This window comes from Caloenas nicobarica, chromosome 8, assembly GCF_036013445.1.
Source record: "Caloenas nicobarica isolate bCalNic1 chromosome 8, bCalNic1.hap1, whole genome shotgun sequence".
NCBI classification, from domain to species: domain Eukaryota; kingdom Metazoa; phylum Chordata; class Aves; order Columbiformes; family Columbidae; genus Caloenas; species Caloenas nicobarica.
Genome location: NC_088252.1, coordinates 2356997 through 2378759, shown reverse-complemented (window position 1 = coordinate 2378759; position 21763 = coordinate 2356997). Strand labels below are relative to the sequence as shown.

Sequence of the window (21763 nt, the reverse complement as noted above, 5' to 3'; positions counted from 1 at the left end):
AGCGTTTCTCTGTGACACCACGCTCTGGGGAGCAAGGCACCAAGCGAGGTGTCTCCCGCAAGGCTTTGGCAGAGAAAAAGCTCCGTGGCTTTGCCTTGCTTCTGTCGGTGAAAACAGCACGTTTCTGACATGGTAACAACGTGGGTTAAACTCCTAGCATGAACCGGGCGAGCTGTGGTTTTAACACGTTAACATGTTCTACCAGGGGAAAAGCTGAAGTATTTTTAGCATGGCCCGAGTGTTTGTCTCAGCACTGTTCTGGCCTTTTTTGGAATTTTTAACTCTGGAAACAAATACAATACCCTTTGCAATAGTGAAACACCACCTATTTTCTTTTATTGTTTGCCACAAAGATAACTGCAAGTTGTACTTCTGAACACATTAAAGGAGAAACATAAATCAGCTACTTTTGACACAGCTTTTCCCCTTCACACCACCAGGCAGTTCACTTGCTGTTTCCCTCATTCCTGCCTGTGCCCCCAGCCTTTCCTACTCACATGCTGAGCTCTGACGAAATCTCAGAGGAGAAAACATTTTTCTTCATTACGAAAATCTGTCCCGAGTTGTTGCTTGAAGGCATGGCACCTCGCTCTGCTGTTTGGAACGGTGTGTGGGCACAGCAAGAGGGATCAACGCAACACGCTCGCAAACCGCATCCCACGCAGCCGCCCTCGCCTCCTGCACATCAGTCTGATGTCCGAGATGTGTTGGGGAGAAGCATCTTACAACAATATCTTTGTTCTTATCACGTGGAAAACCCACGGCTGCATTATCACCTCCACCGTGCTGTGGGGAGAGCCCACCACGGCGGAGTCGGGTGTAAAGGAGGAGATGGAGCTTAAGCACGAATGTAACAAGAGCCGATGCAAAGCGAGTCTGAGGACTGAAAGGGGACTCACATGCAGCGAAGGAGGGACTCTCGCCCTCTCCTGTTTTCTATCCCATTTCAAATAATAGCCCTTCCCTCCTCCCCTCTGCCTGGCACGAGGATAAGCATGCAACACAACCGTACGGAACAGAGGGATGTCTGACAGCCCGGGATGTCTGACACACTGCTGCAGGCAGCGTGCCCAGGGACCGGCAATGTCCAGGCCACACGCAAGTGACCCATGGAAACAAGGCTCTGGAAGGAAATAACGGTGAGAGAGGCTCCTGTGGCTGCAAAAAGGAGCCTGGGGTTGGTCACCTGCTCCCAGCTGAAGGGAGTGGAGAGCAAGCCTTGTGTTTGTCCCAGTTCTTCTCTTCCTCCTCTTCAGAGATTGCCATCACCGCTGCTTCTGGAGCTGGGGAGGAGATGGGCTCGGGGGGCTGCAGCTGGAGGCTCAGACTCATCTCTCGGGCAGCAGGACGAAGAAGATGGCCTTGAGGAAGTGCCCAAAGCTGCAAACAGCAGCCACGAGCCAGTGGGAGCGAAGGCTGGGGTCAGTGTTCACCACGCATTTTGTGATGTCTGCCTAATGAGGAGGGAACAGAGATCATCAGAGATGCCCTGAACCACACCAGCCACTGCTGGGGACTCTCCCAACCCCCTCGCCCCGTGCCACCACTGCCACAGCACCGTCAGCAGCCACAAACACTTGCTCTGACACTTCCGCACCCTGCGAGTTAGTAAATCAGGCTGAAGAGCTCTGTGAAACACACATGCTTCATTCTGCATTAACAAGGTGAAGTATCCCCCTTTTCAGCCACCTCTGGGGAAAGAAACTCTATGGGAAGATTGTCAAGCATTTTCCATTTTGAATAGCTAAATAAAAACCCCACATTCTTCCCCTTTTCAAAAGAGCTAGGAAGCCTTGGCAATATCGGCATTCTCATCCTTCTCTGTAAAGCAAGATGCTTCCCAGAGGTTGTCCTGTTTAATATCAGCTCAAGTTTCTTGCACTTTTCTCTTGCCTTAATGTTGTATTTGGAACTCATTCAAGCAAGCCAACCCCCAATTTAAATTTAAAGCAATGCAAGCTTTGTTTGTGGAAATATGTATGTTGGCAGAGATGCCTCCCAGACGTGTGGGCCAGATTTAAAGATTGCTTGGGCAGCTAGTTTCAAGTATTAACAAGAGTAGATGCTGGCCTGCAACGGATGAAAACCAACAACACTCCAGCAAATTCATGAAGACAGGATCTCAGCTGGCATTGGGATGAGAAGGTGGAAAATACCTGGAGGGTAAAGTGAACAGGACAGAAGTAGATGATAGCAAATTGCATCTTCTGGTGGGGAAAACAAATTAAAGTTCTGCCAGCAATACAATTGAGTTTGTGGTTAAACTTCAGCCTAGCACAAGGAGAAATGGACTGCGGTTCTCTAACAGAGGGTGCACTGTTAGCACATCAACTTAACACAGTTTTCAGAAAGGGCTTTTGGGTGGCAAAAATGAGCAAGAATTGGGTCATAAGGAGGGCAAACATTCATCAGCCCCAAAAGCTTTTTCTTCACAAGCTTAGCTCAGCTGTCTTCCAAGTTTGCCTTTTGACACAGGGCTCTCGTTGACCAAGCAGAGGGAAGTCAGGCTCTCAACCCTGAGATGTCCCTCCCGTAAAACGGGACACAAGAGCTGCTGAATACTCCAATAATCTTTTCCAGTATTTCCGCCTGTGTTCAAGACATGGGTGAGCCTCGCCTGACCGACCTTGGGAATAAGTAGAAAAAACCAAAAGGGGAACTGAAACGACAAACCGCTGTGTCTGATTAGCAAATCAGCCACGCTAACCAACGCCACCGTCAGCGCCAGAGCAAAGGTTTGTTGCCAGCAGCTCTCGCGGTTCCTCCCTCACAAAGATCCCCCCGCACCGCAGGGCTGCACGAGGAGACGCTGAGCCCACCGACAACTGACAAGTAGGCGCTGCAGGAGGAGTGAATACAGGCACTCAAGGATGGGGAGAAACAAGGTGAGAGGAGGAACCTGAATCAGCTAAGTTTAGCTCCTGACGCTGGACGCCGAGGTGTGGAAACGCCGCTGCACAAGCGAGCATAGCGAGCAGCCACGACAAGCAGGCAACGGGAGATGCTGCAATGTAGTACCGGTGGTTTCAAGTCCTTCATCTGTACTGTGGAGGAAAGCAAAATGGGTCTGCCTAAATCCTTTCAGCGATGGCTTAGCAAATTCACCCTGTTTGCATTTTCGAAAGTCTGAACTGATTAAACCTGTCCCATTTTAGGGACCAGCACGTCCCTAAAGCAGGGTTGTGTCAAGCTGCCTTTTCAGTCAAGAGAAGTCATGACGTGCAAGTAGCTGTCTGAAAATGTATGCAGATGTTAGCGTAGCCGAAGGGCTTGAGTGCCTCATGTGAACCAGTACAAGGCCCCAGTATGTACGCTGGGTTGATTATAGGTGCAGAGGGTTAACTTCCAGCTGAGAAAACGTGAACCCCTTAAAGCTGCGCTATGCCCTACCAAAGGCAATGACCTCACTGCAGCTAATCAAGAGGAGCTGGAGCCAGAACCACTTACAGATGTGTATGGTGCTTGCTGAGACAGACAAAACTGCTCAGCTGTTTAACAATTGCCTTAGCTATTGTTATCCAAATAAAGCATATCTGATAAGGCACTGGAATTGAAAATTTCGAAGCTAGTTAATAAAGCAGGTCTTTGAGTCTTGTGAGGCATTGAAAAACTCCCGCAACAGCAGTTTGATCTTTGCCTGTTAATTATTCAAACAAGTTCAAGTCACAGGCTCTTCTCGCTAGCAAATGTATGTAACAGCTGCTAAAAAGATAATAATCGTTCTATTCTACTGTAGAGCCACTTCTGAGGCTGCAAACTCTCCCCAGGGAGAGATGATGCCTCAAAGGGTTAAACATTTCTTGTGTCTCCTAAGATATTTGTTTTGGGTTGGGCTTTGGGGGGTAGAGGCTTTCTCCTACCCTATGGAAGAAGTATGGGAACCTACTGCGGAGCGGAGACTTCCAAATGCCTTTCCAAGGTCTCCACAGTGGCTTTTCAGAAAAACCTCAGGGTAAGGTGGTTCCTCTTGGCAGCCTCAACCTGAGCTGATGTGTAAGAGACAGGGGCCGTGTGCATGGGGGAAACAAGGGCTCCACGCCAAGAAAAAACTACCAACGGCCAGGGCAGGCAGCAGATGAAAGGGTCCCCACTGCAGAGCTGGGTCGTCTGGCCTGTTTGTGAAAAAGGCTGGGAAGTGTCACGCTGCCGTGCCCGGATCAAGAGGAAAAACATTCAGGGAAGCACAGCACAAGGTGGCAAGATAATTAAGCAGCCTTTCGCCAGACCGAAGGAACCACTCATTTCTCAAGGGAAAATTATCTCCTTCTTTGCAGCCTAACATTGCGGATAAGGGTACTGGAGACAGACTGTAATCAGCACGACCCAGCAGCTTTTACAGTCGGTTTGTTTGATGGGTGGCAGCGAGATTGGCTTCCCTTTCCTAGGGCCAGATCCTGAGAGCAAGCGGCGCCGGTTCCGCAGCTCCAGTTGAAATGCGCCGGCTGCCCAAACGTGACGATGGGCAGAGGAGCTCGCAGCGGATGGGGCTTATCTCAGCTGCAAAGAGCCGCTTCTGGTCTGGGGATGGCATTTGTGGTTTGTTTGCTATGCAACAAACTTTCCAAAAACATCCATTTGGAACTACCAAAATGCCCTGTTTTCAACTCTGATAATGTAATACAAAAATTAAACCAAGATGCTAACTTAGCAGAACATGCATGTTTTACCAAACAAAGAAAAAAATTAGTTGGAGACTAGGAAGAGGCACATTCCTGTGCAACATTTCAATTTTAATGAAACTGGATTTTTTCCAAAGGAAAAAATGTTTCAGAGAATACATTTCAACCAGCTCTACAGGTACCCAGTTAAAAGAAACCTCAAACGATGCTGAGGCAGAGATTTCACAGGCAGGAACAGTGCTACTTAATCAGTCGCTTTCCCAGGATATCTCCTTCACCTACTTTGGTATAATTATTTGTGTGGACACAAAATTAAACATGTCAGGGCAAAGGTGACTTTTCAGCCCAGCCAAACAGCTCCCTGACCCAGTTGGCCTCAAGGTCACAGAGTTTTAGAGAGGGCAGGGATGATCTAAGGTGGAAATGACACTTCGTAAATGCAAGAGATCCAAAATCAGAACCAAGCTACTGTTCCAGTCACCTTCCATCCAAAAGGTGCCTTCACTCCTGGAGAAACCAGGTGGCTGCATCAGCTACAGGCACAGGTGGGAAGTCTCAGCACAGAGGAGCAGTACTCAGTTTGGGAAAACGCCACCCAGGTGTGTGTGGGTGGGGAGCCTGACCGTTTCCCGACAGCTCAGGAATAAATATCCCTTCTTGGAAAGGCAGGAAATTGCTGCCGTGGCTCAGTCTGGAAAGAGCACATGCCTTGGGAACAAGACGTCCCGTGAGCTCAGTGGTGTCATACGGCGATATTTAGCTCCAGGCAGCATCTGCCAGGCTGTACACCAAAGTGCTTTTGGCTGCATCGCTCCAAGGTTCATCTGGATCCCTGCTGGGCAGGCAGAGAGCCCGGTACACACACCCCCCGCCCGGCTGCAGCCGCTGCCATAGCCCGTCATCTCAGGCTCCTGGGGAGGCCACGAGAAACGTGTTTGGCTATTGTGCAGCACCAAAGTTCTTACTCTGAACCATCCTCCACAGGAGCAGCGTACTTGCCGTTGAGTATAGAGAGCACCAAAGAAATTAGCTGCTTAAAGCCACATGATACGGAGCCACCCTCCGATGCAGAGCAGCACCGTGCCTCACCCACGGTCTCTGAGCAGCGACAGAGCCACGAGCCCTCCTACTCTCGATGGGTGTGATGAGTGCCCTTCAAAGCATAGATAAGCTACAGTTTGAGCTACATCACAAGAAGCTATTCGTGGAGCACTGTCAGGATCAGGTCAGGGAATGGCACAAACTACCAGGTTTTAACAACCCACTAGAATTCCTTCAAGTGGGAAGTCACATTAATATACTAAGCTTTGACTTGAGGAACTGTGGGGCAGATGAAAAAGGAAATAAGTTGGCAGGCCTCATTCAGTTTCTAGAAAACAGCTCCCCGAGAGGATGACCCCTGTTCGCAGTATCCCGCTATGACTGGCTGGCAGCTCCAGAGATGTTCAGGCCAGGAACAGGAGAGGCACTGGTGGGTCAGGACTGAATTAGTCTGAGGACCAGAGTGGCTGATGTTGCCGAGGCCAGGACCACGAGGCAGTAGCAGAGCTATGTGGAGTCTAACACGGGTGTAAGCAGGACAGTGGTGGCCACAGGGCTTTGGAAGAGAATCTCATTCAAAGTTTTTCTGCATAAGGCTGCAGCGAGGGCACTCTTTCACCAACTGGCATATTTTCTGGTCTGCATGTGTGGAAGCAAGCTTGATCAGAGAGCATCCCTTACCCAGCCTCCTCTCCTTTTCAGCCAAGTCACCAGGCTCTTGCGGACAAACTCTCCCAGGCAGTCTACGATGGTGTGCACCATGGCTGGCTGTGCGTGCCGCACGCAGTCCACCGCCAGCCCAGCTGCCACAGCATAGAGAGACACCACCTTGCCCCACGTTATGCCTGTGGAAAGAAGAAAAGTAATTCAAATTTACACACACGCAGCGCTCAGTCTTGAATAATCAAGGGAAACAGCTCTCCTTCATCACACATGCCCACGCTGCCTGCATGCAGCTCCCGGTTCAGGTGCAGCCGCAGTTCTGCACCATGAGGGAAAAGAAACATGACGGAAACAGGATTGGGGAAAACTCTCCACCTGGAGAAACAGGATTAAGTGGTCTGACTTGGGCGCGCTTTGACCCCCTCTCAGCACTGGGTGCACAGCTTTGGAGAAAGCAGCCCAAAGGCACCATCAAAATTGGGAAGCTGTGCATCACCATGGTTTATATTGCTATTAACTCTCAGCCATGCACATGCTGCACAGAAGGCGATTGAATTTAAAAAGTTTGAGCAATCTGGGATTTTTGTCACCAGCACAATTCTTAAATACCCTTAAGACAAAGCATTCCTTTTTTTTTTTTTTTCTAGATCAGAGGAGACTGTTCCAATGTGACACACAGAGCAGAAAAGATAAGCATCTTCAGTTGGTTCTACCATGTCACAAGAGCAAACAAGGGAGGGAAAGCTCCAGGGCCAAGAGGGTTGGCTTCCTCCTTGATGTGAGGAGTACATCTCAGTCTCCACCTGAAAACCAGGTGGCTTCAAGAATTCTACCGTTCTGTCTACAATACTTAACGTTGCATATCCTATCCCACGGAAGGCAGCACAGGGATGGGGTGTCAGTCAGTTACCTAATCTCCTGGAAAACAGCCTTCCTGCTAGACTGACCTGCCAGCAGCGAACGCTCCATGGAAGCTGTCCCAGCAGCAGTCATCCTCCTGTTAGTGCTGGCGATAAGCGCTCCAGCTCAGTTCTGGGTACCAGCCAACATCCCTGGGTCTCCCTCGCACTTTGCCAACGCCACTGGGCATAAATCCTACGTGCTTGAACATTGCAGCCTGCAGTCCCTCATCAGGCTTTTGTCAGGCCCAGTGACATGGAAATGCAACCCTTCTGCACCCATATTGCAGAACTACCACAGAACAACAGCACTGGATTTGCTTTGGATCCACTAGGAAGTTTAATTCCCCCCCTTAATTTATTATAGAATCACAGAAACACAGAAGGGTTGGGTTGAAGGGACCTTCCCAGCTCCCCCAGTGCCCCCCCTGCCATGAGCAGGGACATCTGCACCAGCTCAGGTTGCTCAGAGCCCCGTCCAGCCTGGCCTGGGATGTCTCCAGGGATGGTTCAGCCACCACCTCTCTGGCCAACCTGGGCCAGGCTCTCACCACCCTCAGGGCCAACAATTCCTTCCTCACGTCCAGCCTGAGTCTCCCTCCTTTAGTTTAAAACCATCGCCCCTTGTCCTAGTACAACAGGCCCTGCTCAAAAGTCTGTCCCCATCTTTCTTATGGGCCCCTTTTAAGTTGGAAAGGCCGCAATAAGGTCTCCCTGGAGCTTCTCTTCTCCAGGCTGGACACCCCCAACACTCTCAGCCTTAAATTGCCATATCTGACAAGCATACTGTGAAGTATTTTACCGTGTTAGGTCTCTATGGAGTCTGTCCAAGGCCTTTCCCAAACGTAGCCAGAAGCCAGGTGAAGTTTCAGTATTTAAAAATCACCCAAAACCATTTGTGCTGAGTTGCAACAAGAAAACAAAGAGGTGAGACAAAGGAAAGGTTAGTTCAGTCACTAGATCTAAAGACCAGAAGGAGTTAAACACAAAACCAGAACACCGTATGTGCTCAGCACTATGAGCTAAGAAAGCAAAACCTTAACTACAATTTAAATGAAGAGCCTCCTTCTTTCCTTCCTCGCACTCCCACATACCCCGACCCATCTGTCTGGGATGGAGCTCCAGACTCCTCGAGCCTGTTCACACCGCAGTCCTTGACAATACCTGCACGTTTCAGAGCTTTTACACAATCCTTCCACTTACTGCCTCTAAAGGAACACTCACAGTAACACTTTTAGGAATTCCCTAAACTTTAGAAAAGCTGTTCAAATGTCAGCCACAGGAATGGCTTGTTATACTGAAAAGAAAACAATTCAGTGTTCAAAAAGAGCCATTTTTCACTCCTGGGTGATGTAAGATCAAAAGCTACAGATGATCCTTCTGCGAGGCTCTGTAGCAACACGAACAGCAGTAGCTCAGAGTCTCCTGTGACACTCTGTCCTTCACCAGCACTATCTCCAAGATCAGAGGAAGTTATTAATATAGCTAAATTGGCTGCTATTCTTATTCTGGTTTTATTTTCCAAGTAGGCCCTGCGGTGTCCCTTCCCCAGGGCTGTCACTCAGGAAGTTCACTGCCGGTGTGGTATTCACACGATTTATCTTTCTCACATTGCATGTCACCATGAGAGCCAGCAGAACGAGCCAGGAAGAGGCTGTGGAACCGCATGAGAAAACACCAGACAGAGGCCTTCTCCTGGCAAGAAAGCGGCTGTCCTCCTGCAGCTCAACACCTCTCCACTCAATGAAAGAGGCTTTCGGGGGTTACCCCTGGCTGACCACAATCTCCTGGACCAGAGCCTCAGCTGGCTCACACGCAGCTTTAGTGTAAGCCAGTTTTTACAATTCTCCATCCCTGCAGAAGTGTGGCCCCTTGCATCTTGACTTAGATGAACCAAAGTTACCCAAAATTCCAGGGAAGAGTTCACTGACTTTTTCCCAAGCTTCTACTGACAGCGCTCTTTCTTAAGGATCTTATTCCAAGCAGCAAGTGATAGGACGAGAGGAAATGGCCCCAAGTTGCACCAAGGGAGATTTAGATTGGATATTAGGAAAAATTTCTTCCTGGAAAGGGTTGTAAGGCATTGGAACAGGCTGCCCAGGGCAGTGGTGGAGTCACCATCCCTAGAGGGGTTTGAAACATGCATAGATGAGGTTTTTAGGGACATGGCTTAGAAGTGGACTTGGCAGTATTTAGGTTAACGGTTGGATTCAATGATCTTCAAGTTCTTTTCCAACCAAAATGACTCTATGATTCTAAGCAAGTCCATTAGCTTTAAGATATTTACATGGCAGTAACTTAAACTGACAGGGGGCTGAGGCTACCCTGGTAGAGAAAGACTGCTGCAGTCTTCACTAACATTATTTTAAACCCAAGTTTCTCCTTCTAACAGAAAAGTGCATCCACAACCTATGAAAAATAAAAGCTCAATAGACCCACGGTTTACCTAAAACACAGGAAAGCAGTTTGCTGTACAGACATGTTGGTCCAGGTGTCTCCTCCCAGAGAGGATGGAGAGAAAGCCCTTCAGCTCTGGCTTGTCTGCCACAGCTGCTATGTAGTGGTGCCTGCTGCAGGACTTGCAAATGGTGAACACTCCCCAGCAAATGGACAGGGCCCCTTTCCCTCTTACATGGACGGCAGAAAGAGGGCAAGTTGTTGGCCAATGCTTATCGTGGTGATGGATGAGAAGGGCTCAGCGGTCACTTCGCATTATCCTCTGCTTTACAGAGCATGACTATCAGGGTTAAACCAATCTTTCGGTCCGTTATTCCTGGTACTGGTGGAGCCATAGGGGTGAGAGAGGAGGAGATTCCCTCCCGATTTCTCTGTATGGAAACTCCTATAGCCACTGCTGGAGGCAGAAGACAGAGACAGCTGGCTGGGCTCACTCGAGATCATACAATCTGGAAGAGACCCTCAAGATGATCAAGTCCAAACATAACCTAGCTCTAGCACTAAACCATGTCCCTAAGAACCTCATCTATATGTCTTTACAACCCCTCCAGGGATGGTGACTCCAGCCCTGCCCTGGGCAGCCTGTTCCAATGCCCCACAGCCCTTTGGGGAAGAAATTGTTCCCCAGATCCAACCTCAACCTCCCCTGGCGCAACTTGAGGCCGTTTCCTCTGGTCCTGGCGCTTGTTCCTGGGGAGCAGAGCCCGACCCCCCTGGCTCCAAGCTCCTTTCAGGCAGTTCAGAGATCAGAAGGTCTCCCCTCAGCTCCTGTTCTCCAGCTGAACCCCCAGCTCCCTCAGCCGCTCCCATCACACTTGTGCTCCAGCCCCTCACCAGCTCCGTTCCCTTCTCTCAACTCGCTCCAGCTCCTCAAGGCCTTTCTTGGCGTGAGGGGCCCAGAACTCGCCCCAGGATTCGTGGTTTGGCCTCACCTTGAACGCCCGTGCCCGGTCCCTCTGCCCCAGGAGGCTCCAGCGGCCGCCCAGCCCCAGGCCGGGCGGGGAACAGGTCGAGCAGCCCCCCGCTGCTCTTTTCCAGGACACCAACTCCATTAACTTTTCTCTCTCGATGACTCCCTTGGCAGGGGTAGTGGAGCACGACCTACCGGGCAGGCAGTGCCTCTGCCCCCTGTGATTTCCATGCCAGGGTGAGACTCACTTGATGCATCCCTCAGCGTAAGGTGGAATTGCATCTGGTCAGTGCAGATGAGAAGACACATTGCCTTGCTGCAAATTCCTCCACAGGTCTAGCTGCCATCCACATTGGGTGAAACAGGCACTCGTCACCAAGAGAAACAATCTCATTCACAGCTTCCCACTGTGCAGACTGGTGTGCACAGGAGCTAACAAGAGGGAACGGAAAATTGGTCCAGAAAGGAGTGGTCATAACGAAGAAAGCCCCGATACTTCAGCTCACAGAGATGGAACAAAAGGAGACGGAAAATATGAAGAGCTGATTAGAAGGCATTTGGAAAAATTAGAAATACAAGTTGCAGACTGAAGGCCAGCCATGGAGCTGAAGGTATGTAAACGCTGGCGAGCCCAGGGGAAAATGAATCAGCAGGAGAAGACTGCCCTTGAAAGTGTTGCTGCTGCAGATCAGCTTGCCTGCCCCGGGGGAGAGCTCCAGAAGCCCTGAGACGTGAGTGCGCAGAGCCGCCGAGCACCACGCTGCCCAGGGCTACTCACATAAACCTACTTCTGCTCCACTCGGCATCAAAGCCCACCTTGCAAATCAGACCTAAGACAAACATGATCAAGTGCTACATTTCAGCTGCTGGGAGGATACAGCCAGACACAATATACTGGGAGGATACAGCCAGACACCATATACTTTCCTCTAGTGGAAAGAAAGAAGCCAGGAAGGATGTGCACAAGGCAGGAAGCTCAACTCATAAGGCCCAAGCGATGAGGAAGCAGTGGGATGCACTTCTGAGGGCATTTGCTCCTGCAGAGGAAAGTATTTTCTCCTGAGAACATATCAACCATGCACACCCGCCGTACAAGGTTCACTTTAGCCCAAGAACTCCTGATTATAAACTGAGAAGCACCCAAACCCACCCAAACCCAACATGAAGGCTTTGGGAGAGCTCTCATGCCTAGCAGCCTCTACCTACTGGAGGAAACTATCTGCTTTAGGAAAGGAAAATGCACCTCCCTTTTCTTCTTCTGTTTTTCCACCAAGTGACCCCTTCCTTCTGGGATTTAATTAAACTGCTAATGTGAATGCCAGCTCAGCCAGACTCCAATCCAAAGCCCGTTAAAGTCAGTGGAAAGTCTCCTGCTGGCTGCAGAGCAGCTTTGGGCCCCGCACCAGAACCAGGGCTATTGTCACAGAGGTGATGCTGCTGCAGATCCTGCACCATCCAAAGCAGGTCAGGGCTCTGCGGTGCCAGCCTCCACACAGATGGACCCTCCTCACCCCGAATAACTAACACGTTGTATGGCAACAGGGAAGCAAGATACCGCTTGAGCCTTACCATGCTCTGTGAGCTGCTATATTCCGCCTTCTGCCTATATTCTCAGCTGTAATTGGAATGCAAGCTGTCTTTGCTACACCAGAGAAAAGCCAAACCTGAGATAACTGGGATAGACAGTGCTGTGAAGTCAAACATGGCACAATGCACTCATGCAGTGGGACCAACAAGGATGCCAGATGCCCTCAGTCTCGCCTTCCTGAGAGGTCCATCGAGGTCTTGTGCTTAGTCACGGCTTGAACACAGCGAGGACAGGACGTTAAGTACAGCCAGAGCTACGGTGTGAGGGCTCAAAACCAGACCAGAATACGGAAGAAGGCCACGTAAAAGATTAAGGAGAAAACCTCACCAGCAGTATAGGGTCAAAATCATCCACTCCCTTGCTGGAAAGGCATTGCGAGCGACTAACGGGGCTCCCCAAGCTGCCTAGGCACTGCAGTGTCAGACTGTAGCTGTTTTCTTAATAAACTGGACAGTGAAAAACAGGCTGAGATGCTTTAGCCATTGGTAATTGGCATGAAAACTCAAGCTGCACTTGAGTCTCCTGTTTTCCTTTGCTCAAAAAGAGCCTTTTTCCTCTGAACTATGAAAAAAACTAGGAATGAATGTCTGGCTACCAGACCCAACTCCAATTTGCTGGATTTAGCATTAAATGCTGAGCCTCGAGACTGCAGTTGGAATCCAGGAATGTTAAAAATCAGCAAACTCCTCTGCCACCCGGCAGCCTTCTAGCAAGAGAAATTACAATAGAGACTTGAAAAAAGCAGTTGAATACACAACTCCAGCTTCATGCTCACAGGTTATCCTGTTAGTTGCTCCGAGGCAGAGATGAGGAAGAAGAAAAAACAGAGCATACAGAGCACCGGGAAGGTTTGAATCCACCTCCTGTGCAGCCAGCCAGCTGCCAGCTGTTTGTGCAGCACGGTATCCCCAGACAAGGGGCAGCACCAGCAGCAGAGGTTGAGCCTGGGCTTCTACCACATTCCCAAAATCCCCAGCATCACCCGCCTCAACAGGCTGAGCCCTCATCCCATTCTTACTACCCTGAAAACCCCAAGTTTAGAACCAAGAGTTACACTTTCTAGCTTTACTTTCAACAAAAGTATTTGAAACCATCCACACTTTTCACTTGAGCTGAGAAGCTGAAGAACACCAAAAAATGCAGCTCTCAGTATAGACGAGGGAGCGCGGGACTCCCAGAGGCCAGCAGAGTTTTCTCCCCAGCATCATGTCTATGCAGCACAGCAGCACCCACAGGCTGCTCCACCTGTGGCCACCCACCTTTCTGGCTTAATTCCCTGAGTCCCTGCAGCTTCAGAGGTGGGCCAGTTCTGATGTAGTCACCTCTAGTCATCTAAGATCACCTACTTACCTGCAACGCAAATACCAGAGCCTGCAAACTTGACTTTCGTGTTCCTGTAAGCCTTGAAGTCAGTAAAGCTCGGCACTAAGTGACAGGACAGGGCGCCTGCACTTTGAATGAGCCACACTCGGACATTCCTGCCATACTTGCCCAGCTCTTGCTTTCTGAGCCTCCACCGCTTCCCAAGCCAGCCCAGCAAAAAGGCAATCTGCATTCCACGCATGCCCTGAAGGGATGAGGGCTGCAGTACTAGCTACAGAATCCAATTCCATCCATTTCTTATGACACAGCTTCTGTTTCCCTGTTCCAGGGACGGAATCTGCCCTGCTCAACCCACCAGGAGCCCTGCTTGAGCTCTCGGAGGTCGATTCTCTTGTGATTCTGGAGAGGATCTGTGCTCCCCACCAAAACACACTTCGCAACTGAGTCCAGGACGTCAGCACAGGGCTTCCCCGGGGTGTCAGCGGTTCCCATGCAGTTCAGATGCATACAGATGCATAGCTGACTGAGAAGATAAAAGGGATTTGAGTGAGGAAGCCTATTTGAAAGTACAACAGAAACCTGAATTTCTATTCCATACCAGCTACTCCCAACGTAACAAGAATCACTACCTCCTGGGACACTTTCCACGTCAATGTCACTGGATCCCATGTTTTCACACTACTATGCTGCCAGCAAGTGACTGTCTTTGTTTTCTCCTCCCTCCCCTTTTTTTTTTGTTTTTTTTTGGGGGGGGGTTGGGGGGAGGGATTTTTTGCTTGTTTGTTTCCTGTCTCTAACGCCTACTGTCCCTTCAATGTACAATACAACGAGACATTGCAGAAACCCCACAGCCATGTGAGGGCTTGCCTGACATGAATCTCTTCATGTCAAATGTTCCTCTTCCCTTGACTCCCCCAGACTGCATTCCCCACCGCAGGCAGGCACTGCTTTCAGGGGAGGCCGAGGTTCCCTCACAGGAACACAGTGCAGAGTGTGTCTTTGCTTACCACAATCATCTGTAGGACCAGGCAGCAGAACGACATGAGCCAGCGTGTGCCCAGGTGGCCAAGAGGCCACCAGCGTCCTGGCTGGTACCAGCACTGGTGTGGCCAGCAGGCCCAGGGCAGTGACCGTCCTGTGCTGGGCCCTGGGGAGGCCAAACCGCGAACCCTGGGGGCAGTTCTGGGCCCCTCATGCCAAGAAAGGCCTTGAGGTGCTGGAGCGAGTTGAGAGAAGGGAACGGAGCTGGTGAGGGGCTGGAGCACAAGTGTGATGGGAGCGGCTGAGGGAGCTGGGGGTTCAGCTGGAGAACAGGAGCTGAGGGGAGACCTTCTGATCTCTGACCTGCCTGAAAGGAGCTTGGAGCCAGGGGGGGTCGGGCTCTGCTCCCCAGGAACCAGCGCCAGGACCAGAGGAAACGGCCTCGAGTTGCGCCAGGGGAGGTTGAGGTTGGATCTGGGGAACAATTTCTTCCCCAAAGGGCTGTGGGGCATTGGAACAGGCTGCCCAGGGCAGTGCTGGAGTCACCATCCCTGGAGGGGTTGTAAAGACATATAGATGAGGTTCTTAGGGACATGGTTTAGTGCTAGAGCTAGGTTATGTTTGGACTTGATCATCTTGAGGGTCTCTTCCAACCAAAATGATTCATTCAGGCCTAAGCAGTGAGAAAGCTCAAAACACCTGCTTGTCTGGAGCAGCGAGCCTTGAAGGCTGAGACTTGCTCTCTCTGCCTACGAGAGAAGAGAAGCAGCAACTGGGAGCAGCAGCTCCATCGCAGCTGTGGCTGTTGCTGTGGGACAGACAGCCAGGAAGAGAGGAACTCCCTTGTGATGAGTTGGTTCTGGCTCCCGGCATCAGTGGCGTGAGCTGGAACAGGGGAGACTCCCATGTAATGAATCTTCTCCTGTTGCCAATGGTGAGCAAAGGAGCTTGGAATGAATGACCTCCTTGTGCAATGAGATAACACCACCTCCTAACAAGGAAGGGCAGGAGATGCCTTCTAGAATGAGCAAGAACCTGCCAGGAGGATATTATAAAACAAGGCATTTCCCTGCCAGAACAACAGAGCACAGAGGAGCTCTCATTAAACCATTAAAGCAAGGCACACTGCCAAACTGCCCACAGCCCTTTCAGAAGCCGGCCCCACCTTGCTGGCCATCCCAGCAACATGTCTTCTCCGAGAGAGGTGGCTCCATCCCATTCCTTTCCACCCAGTCCTGTCTGCATATTTGTCAGGGCACAGTACCTGCGGTGAAAATCTGTGCGGCTACTGCCAGGAAGGCGTCTGTCACCACCGTCTCCGAGTGCAGCGAGATGTTTAATTGGCGGGCGATATTCCGGTAGACATTGGGGCGAATGTATTCCAGCTCATCCCCTGGAAACAAACAGTCAGGAGTCAGCACACAGAACCCCAAGTCCTGCTCTCAACGTGTAGGAATTGCGGCTGGGGCCACTCCACACATCCCTTCAGCCCAGGGGACTTTGGCCCAGCTCCGCAGTATTTTAAACAGGCAGCAGATTGTTTCGGGTCATTTAGACACGACCTCCTGCCACCGGCGCCCTGTTGTCCTAATATCCCCTGTGCCTGGGACTTCTAAAGGGTGCGGGGACAGGCAGTGGCCCTGTACCAGTGGTGTGGCTGTGGTAATCTGGGATATAAAAGAAGTCCCCGGGCTGGCTGCCTGCCTTTCCTCCATCACAGGAGACAGGCCTCAGACAAGCAAAGCCATCTCATTTTTCTTCAGAAGTGAAAAGGAGGCATGTACATCTACGTAAGCTTTTGAGGCATACGCCCTTTCTCAACACCCCGTCAGACTTGTACAAAAAAGTCCCAAGATGAGAGCGACTCAAGAATGCTGGAGGTTGATGAAAGCCAAGGATCCACCCAGAGCTGCCCAACACTAATTGAGCAAAGAGACTATCAGCTATTTTATGCTCACACAGGCACTGAGTGACGATCTGGAGTTCTTTCGTCTAAATTACTAAAGGGATGTTCATTTGCCTGGGTGACTTCCCAGCAACCTGTTTCCCAACACACACACACAGGCGTGTGCTTCCAGCTCCAGGTTGTTTTCTGCCCAGCTGGGAAATGGTTGGAGGAGTTGGGCTGGCTTGAAGACCAAGATGGAAATACCGAGGACAAGCAGAGAACCTACTCCCACATGTCTGAGCTGTGGAGCTTGGGCAACAGTGGTAAAGCTTTTCCTCTGTAGCAAAACAAACCATTTTTAAGCAGAAGAATTAATAAAGCCCAGTTTCCAATGGATTTATCCCTCTGTAGGTGTTGACGGAACTTTAATGAGGGCTGCACGGCTGCTGTAGGAGCATCACACAGTGCAAACACTGCATGGCACCAAGGCCCTTTGTGCATGGTCGGTCCTGTTCGGTTTAGATTTAGGACACTCTGCATCCTTCTCCTGCACAAGGGTGCTCTGGAGCACCCGGGGGAAGAGGAGAGTTGTCACAACAGCTTTCTGCCCCACTGCAAGACTCAGATGACTTGTCGCCGTCAGAGGGCAGCTGATCCTCCTGAAAATGTCATTTCTATGAGAACAAAAAAGATGCCACCCCAGTCAGGAGCTTGTTACAGAGTCATTGGCTACTTACTGATCCTGAATTCATTTAACTGGCATTCAGCACAGCACGGGCAAACCCCAGCTCTACAGGATTCCGCAGACGAGCATTCCGGGCCCTTTGTGCGTGTGGGATTGTCCCACACAATCTGATGGCAAGAGGAAACGCTGCAAACACATGGTCAGCCCTGATAAGAGGGAAAATTACTTGACTATTCACCAGCTGTTTTCTCCTCACAGGGAGCACACAGGCTTCCCTGTGAACGCAAGGAAATGGGGATAGCCCTGCGCGTGGTTAGCTGGGATCAGCACTTGGGAGCCTGCCACCGACACAGCTTTTAACAAGCAGTGCCTGGAGGCCCAGGCTGAGATCAGGACTTGTTTTGCATTTTGTTTGGAGCCGCACATGCTGTTAAAGCAGGCCCTGCCCTGCAGCAGCCCACCGGGCAGACAAGAGCATCGGGGCAAGAAAAGCAGCTCCAGGCTCACAGAGACTCTCTGCCCCAGGACCTTTCCAGCAGCACGTTATTTTGGTGGCAGTCTTCTGTGTCCATGTTCAGATGCCCAACTGTGCACTTTGCTATATTCAGAGTGATTTCTGTGCTTCTCCTTCCTGCAGGAATCACGGAGGAACAAGCAGGGCAGCAGTGACTGTTCCCGCACGCAGAAGCTCGGAGCAGAGGTGAAAGGACACTTGCCTGGGTCTTGGCCGCAGGAGAGACAAGTTCAGATAAACCAGACCTCTGACACATACGGCAGGTTGGTCTGGGGTGGCCATACCATTAGGCTTTACCACCTCTGACTCATTAATTGCACAAATTAGCTGCTAAGCCTCCCTGAGCTGACAAGGTCTCCCTCCCCAAGACCTTGCAACTGCATCGCCTGGGCCCAGCACCTCTGCCAGCCCCCCGGCCACCGCATCAGACTCATCAGCCTTGGCAAGTGCAAAAAGGCTCGGAAATACTCTGACTTCTTAGCACTTTTATGGAGAAAAAACTGGTCCGGCTTGTTGCACTGCTTAGCAAGCAGCTGAGGATTTCCTGGCAGGTGGCTGGATACCACTGGCCTTGTGCAGCTTATAGCAGCGAAGGAGAAAAGAAAGGGACGGGCCATGTGGCAGGCAGCATTTCTGAACAAACAGTTCGGAAACAACATTTCGTCCTAATCAGGACTGCTCACCCGTCTTGTGGCACGGGTGTCACACGGCGCTCTCCAAACAGATTTGCTCAGAGAAAGTGCCAAGTTCCTGAGACTATCAGCCAAATCTTTCCATCTGGGCATGAATAAGGAACAGGAGAGTCATCCAGCAGACGCCTTCAGATCCCGTCTGCCGCCTGCTTGCCCTTTAACGTGCTCCTGGCCACCCACAGGAGATCTGGTTGAAAGCAAACAAATCTCAACCCCCAACCCAGGCAGAGGAGAAATGGAAGACAAAGAGGCAGTGAGACTGAGAGAAGAACAAAAAAACCCCAACCAACCAACCAAAAAAGAGACCAAACAACCACTGGGAACAAAACCAGAAGTCAGCATAGGAGAGAAAAAGTGAAAAAGAATGAGTGAAAAAAAGTCAGCTAAAAGAAACGCAGTTATGCCTGAAAAGAAATTTGGGGTAATATCAAACAGAAATAGAAATAAAGGGGAGAAAGTGGGGAGCTCAGCCTGGTCCTGAGTTGGTTAGGCCCAGCTAAAGGTTACTTCACCAGACTTATTTGAACTTTTGTGTCATTAAATCAGATGCAAATGCTCATGGTAGTTTCCAAGCCAGATGTGAACTAATACAGCAGCCTGCAGGCAAAGAGGGATGTTGGAAGCAGCTTCCAAGAATGAGGGAGTCGAGATCCCGAAAGACAAACTTGGCTTGGCTTGAGCAGGAGGCTAAAACCTACAGCGAAAGGCTTGGCAAGCGGCGGCGGCGAGAGGGTGCTCCTGGCACAAGCTCATCCTCACGCAGCAGCCCACAGGCATAACCTTCAAATCCCTCTCTCCGCAGCCTCGGCGTTAACCTGGCCGTGACAGCGGCTGGCACAGCCTGCCATGCAACACCAGCCGACTCCTCCTTGCTCCAGCAAAAAGCAAGAAAACGCACGTCTCCCTGAGCAATTCAGGTAGGCAAAAGGAAAATTAAACACGCTGTCGTTGAAAGTAATTTTTATAAGATCTCTAATGCACATGGTGTAAGCAACTACCCCCAAATTAAACGTCCTTGCAGCTGGGTGAGGAACTGATGAAGCCCAAGTCTAGAAGTAGCAGTACTCTTACGAGATTCCAAACTTGGGTTGTGTCATGGCAGCCAAGTCACCTGCGTCTGGAGAAAACACTGCAGGACCTGCTAAAATGCCAATTTGAGAAAGACTACTGAAACTGCTGTGAAAACTTATGCAGATAGTATTAGTTTGCTGTTGGGCTTTCTCGGACTGCATCACACTTTAAAGTTCTTGCAAGTCCTCAGAAAAAAGTAGCTCTACGGAAACACTGCGCTGAGCGGTGTTCCAAGGGACTGAGGAAATGCAGGTAAAGGAGCCGTTTAGGGAAGATCAGCAAAACCAAAACAAACTGCTAAAAGCAGAGAATAAAATCCTCTATATCATCACATGAAAAGCCTCTTGGCACCCGTCAGTTCCAGAAACCACAGGCCCCTTCCCCGCCAGGTCTGAATTTCTCACCCAGTCGCAGCAGGATGGTGGACACCTCGGCCAGCTTCCCGCCGGGCACCAGCGTGCCGGACTCGCCTTTGCTCCAGCTCACACCCGCTCGGATCAGCCTGGAGTGGATGTAGTCTCTGCACAGAGCCTTGGCTTGGGACACGAGCTCCTTGTCAGTGGGAGACCTGTCAAAAACCTCCATCACCTCCGCGGCAAAGACTGAGGACCGGCGCAGCACTTCCATCCTCGGCGGCTGAACCCCCGCCTCGGCACACGCGTGCGGGACGGCTGAGCCGGTGCCGCGGGTGAGAACCTGCGGAGCGATCCCCCGCGCCCTTGCTTTGTCACAGCTCCCGGTAGCTATTCTCAAAAGGCCAGTCTTCCGTTTTACCTGGGTGAATAAAAGCACCTGTAAGTCCTCTAGCATTGCAAGGATGTCAATCAGAAGCCCAGGTATTTTACCTTACAGTTACACTAAAGTCAGTAGTATCATAGTTGGAAAGCATCTGTCTCAGTGCATCTTATAGACAAGAGGCGGCGTCTCCCGTTTTTCAGCCCCTCTGACTTTCCCTGGCAGCAGGACCCACACAGGAGGGCTGCTGCAGTTTGGAACTACCAAAGTGTTTCCTCTTTTCCAGTTCAGATTCAGCAATCCTAGAATTACCCTTCGGAGAGACTGGATGGTCAGAGCGTGGAAACAATTCACAGAATGTGTAGACAATCTCAGCTTGTTTCAATTAAACTGGAAAAAAACCCCTGAATCTCAAATACCAGCTACAGTAACTTCAACCAGATGTCAACAGACATTCCAGCTCAGTAGGTCATGAATCTTTCTGAAGAAATGGCACAGTTGCAAGAACAGGGGTGCGGGAGCATTTGAAATGTCTGACTGCAGACAGTTTACCACATTCTCAGTTTAGGTTTCAGTTCTGCCACTCTTTTTCTTTTTCTTTTCCTTTTTTTTCTTTTTCTTTTTCTTTTCCTTTTTTTCTTTTTCTTTTTTTTCCTTTTTCTTTTCTTTTTCTTTTTCTTTTCTTTTCTTTTTCTTTTCTTTTTCTTTTTTTTTCTTTTTCTTTTTCTTTTTCTTTTTTTTCCCCCCCAAAGGAACATGCATACTACTTCTCAAAAACCTTAGTAACAGCAGAGAGCAAAAGAGAAGAGCAGATTTTTAAATTTTTTTTCAGGTGTGAATGCCTGAAGAAAAAATTCAGAATTTCTTCAGAGTCACCTGAATTCTGTCGATATGACTTTTTAACACAGTGCTGCTTTTGAGTCAGACCGCAGTCCTTATTCAGACATTAGTAAACGTATTTCTCAGTCCCCAGTTTTAGACGTCTACTTACAACAACGATTTTCAAATGGAATAAAGCCAGCTGTCTTATTTTTCCCAATGAAAAACATATTTACCTCTCATCTTGCGCTTTTCCCCCCTCAGTGATTTCTCTTTGCGTTTGGTTTCATGCTGCTTGGGCAGATCTGCACCAGTGGACACCTGGGCTGGGGTTCGGAGGACACTGTCACAGCAGCGGCCGCCGCCGCGCTCGCTCCATCCCCAGCTCCATCACCCTGGCATCCCGGGTACCCTCGCTCCTCCGGGATCCTCTGCTGCTTTTAAGGGACCCAGGCGAAGAGGAAAGCGTCTGGCTTTGGCCTTGTAAGGAAGATGAAATAACTGGGAGGTGGGGTTGCTATAGCCAGGGAGCAATGCTTTCTCCTCCCCTTTCTTCTCTCTTAAGGAGGTTCTTTGTTGTTCTCCCGCCAGCGCACAGGGGCTTCGTTCAATGGCCTCCCGGGCGGAGCGGAATTTCGGGAGCAGGTCACCCCACGGAACAGAGAGCGGCACAGGCACTGCTGAAATAGCACCAGGTCCCGGTGAATTCCCGGGGCGACTTTTGCAGAGTCCAGTCATTTTCAGGGGGGATCTGCGGGATGTCACAATTCGGCGCTGGGCTGGTCACACCAGTTCCATCCAAAATGATGCTTGAGGGTCTTAGGAACATTATACTAACAGTTGGATTCAATCTTAAAGGTCTTTTCCCACCAAAATGA

The 21763-nt window shown here is 50.3% G+C and overlaps 1 protein-coding gene across 1 annotated transcript; it reads right to left on the bottom strand.

Moving 5' to 3' along the window:
• Positions 1 to 328: 328 nt before the first annotated feature.
• On the bottom strand, positions 329 to 21338 carry BOK (BCL2 family apoptosis regulator BOK). Its single transcript, XM_065640272.1, has 5 exons — positions 21122 to 21338; positions 19736 to 20105; positions 15746 to 15874; positions 6342 to 6505; positions 329 to 1454 (listed from the first exon to the last, which is right to left on the bottom strand). The coding sequence occupies exons 2-5, from the start codon at positions 19956 to 19958 to the stop codon at positions 1329 to 1331; spliced, it is 642 nt and encodes a 213-aa protein (XP_065496344.1). The 5' UTR covers positions 19959 to 20105; positions 21122 to 21338; the 3' UTR covers positions 329 to 1328.
• Between the last annotated feature and the right edge of the window lie 425 nt (positions 21339 to 21763).

What these genes read in the sequence shown, in the direction of transcription:
- BOK (XM_065640272.1), bottom strand. Translation starts at nt 19,958, where the DNA reads ATGGAAGTGCTGCGCCGGTCCTCAGTCTTTGCCGCGGAGGTGATGGAG. An exon ending in CACCATCCTGCTGCGACTGG is followed by an intron (nt 15,875 to 19,735) that starts GTGAGAAATTCA and finishes GTTTGTTTCCAG; the next exon opens with GGGATGAGCTGGAATACATT. An exon ending in TGAAAAGGAGAGGAGGCTGG is followed by an intron (nt 1,455 to 6,341) that starts GTAAGGGATGCT and finishes CCTCCTCATTAG; the next exon opens with GCAGACATCACAAAATGCGT.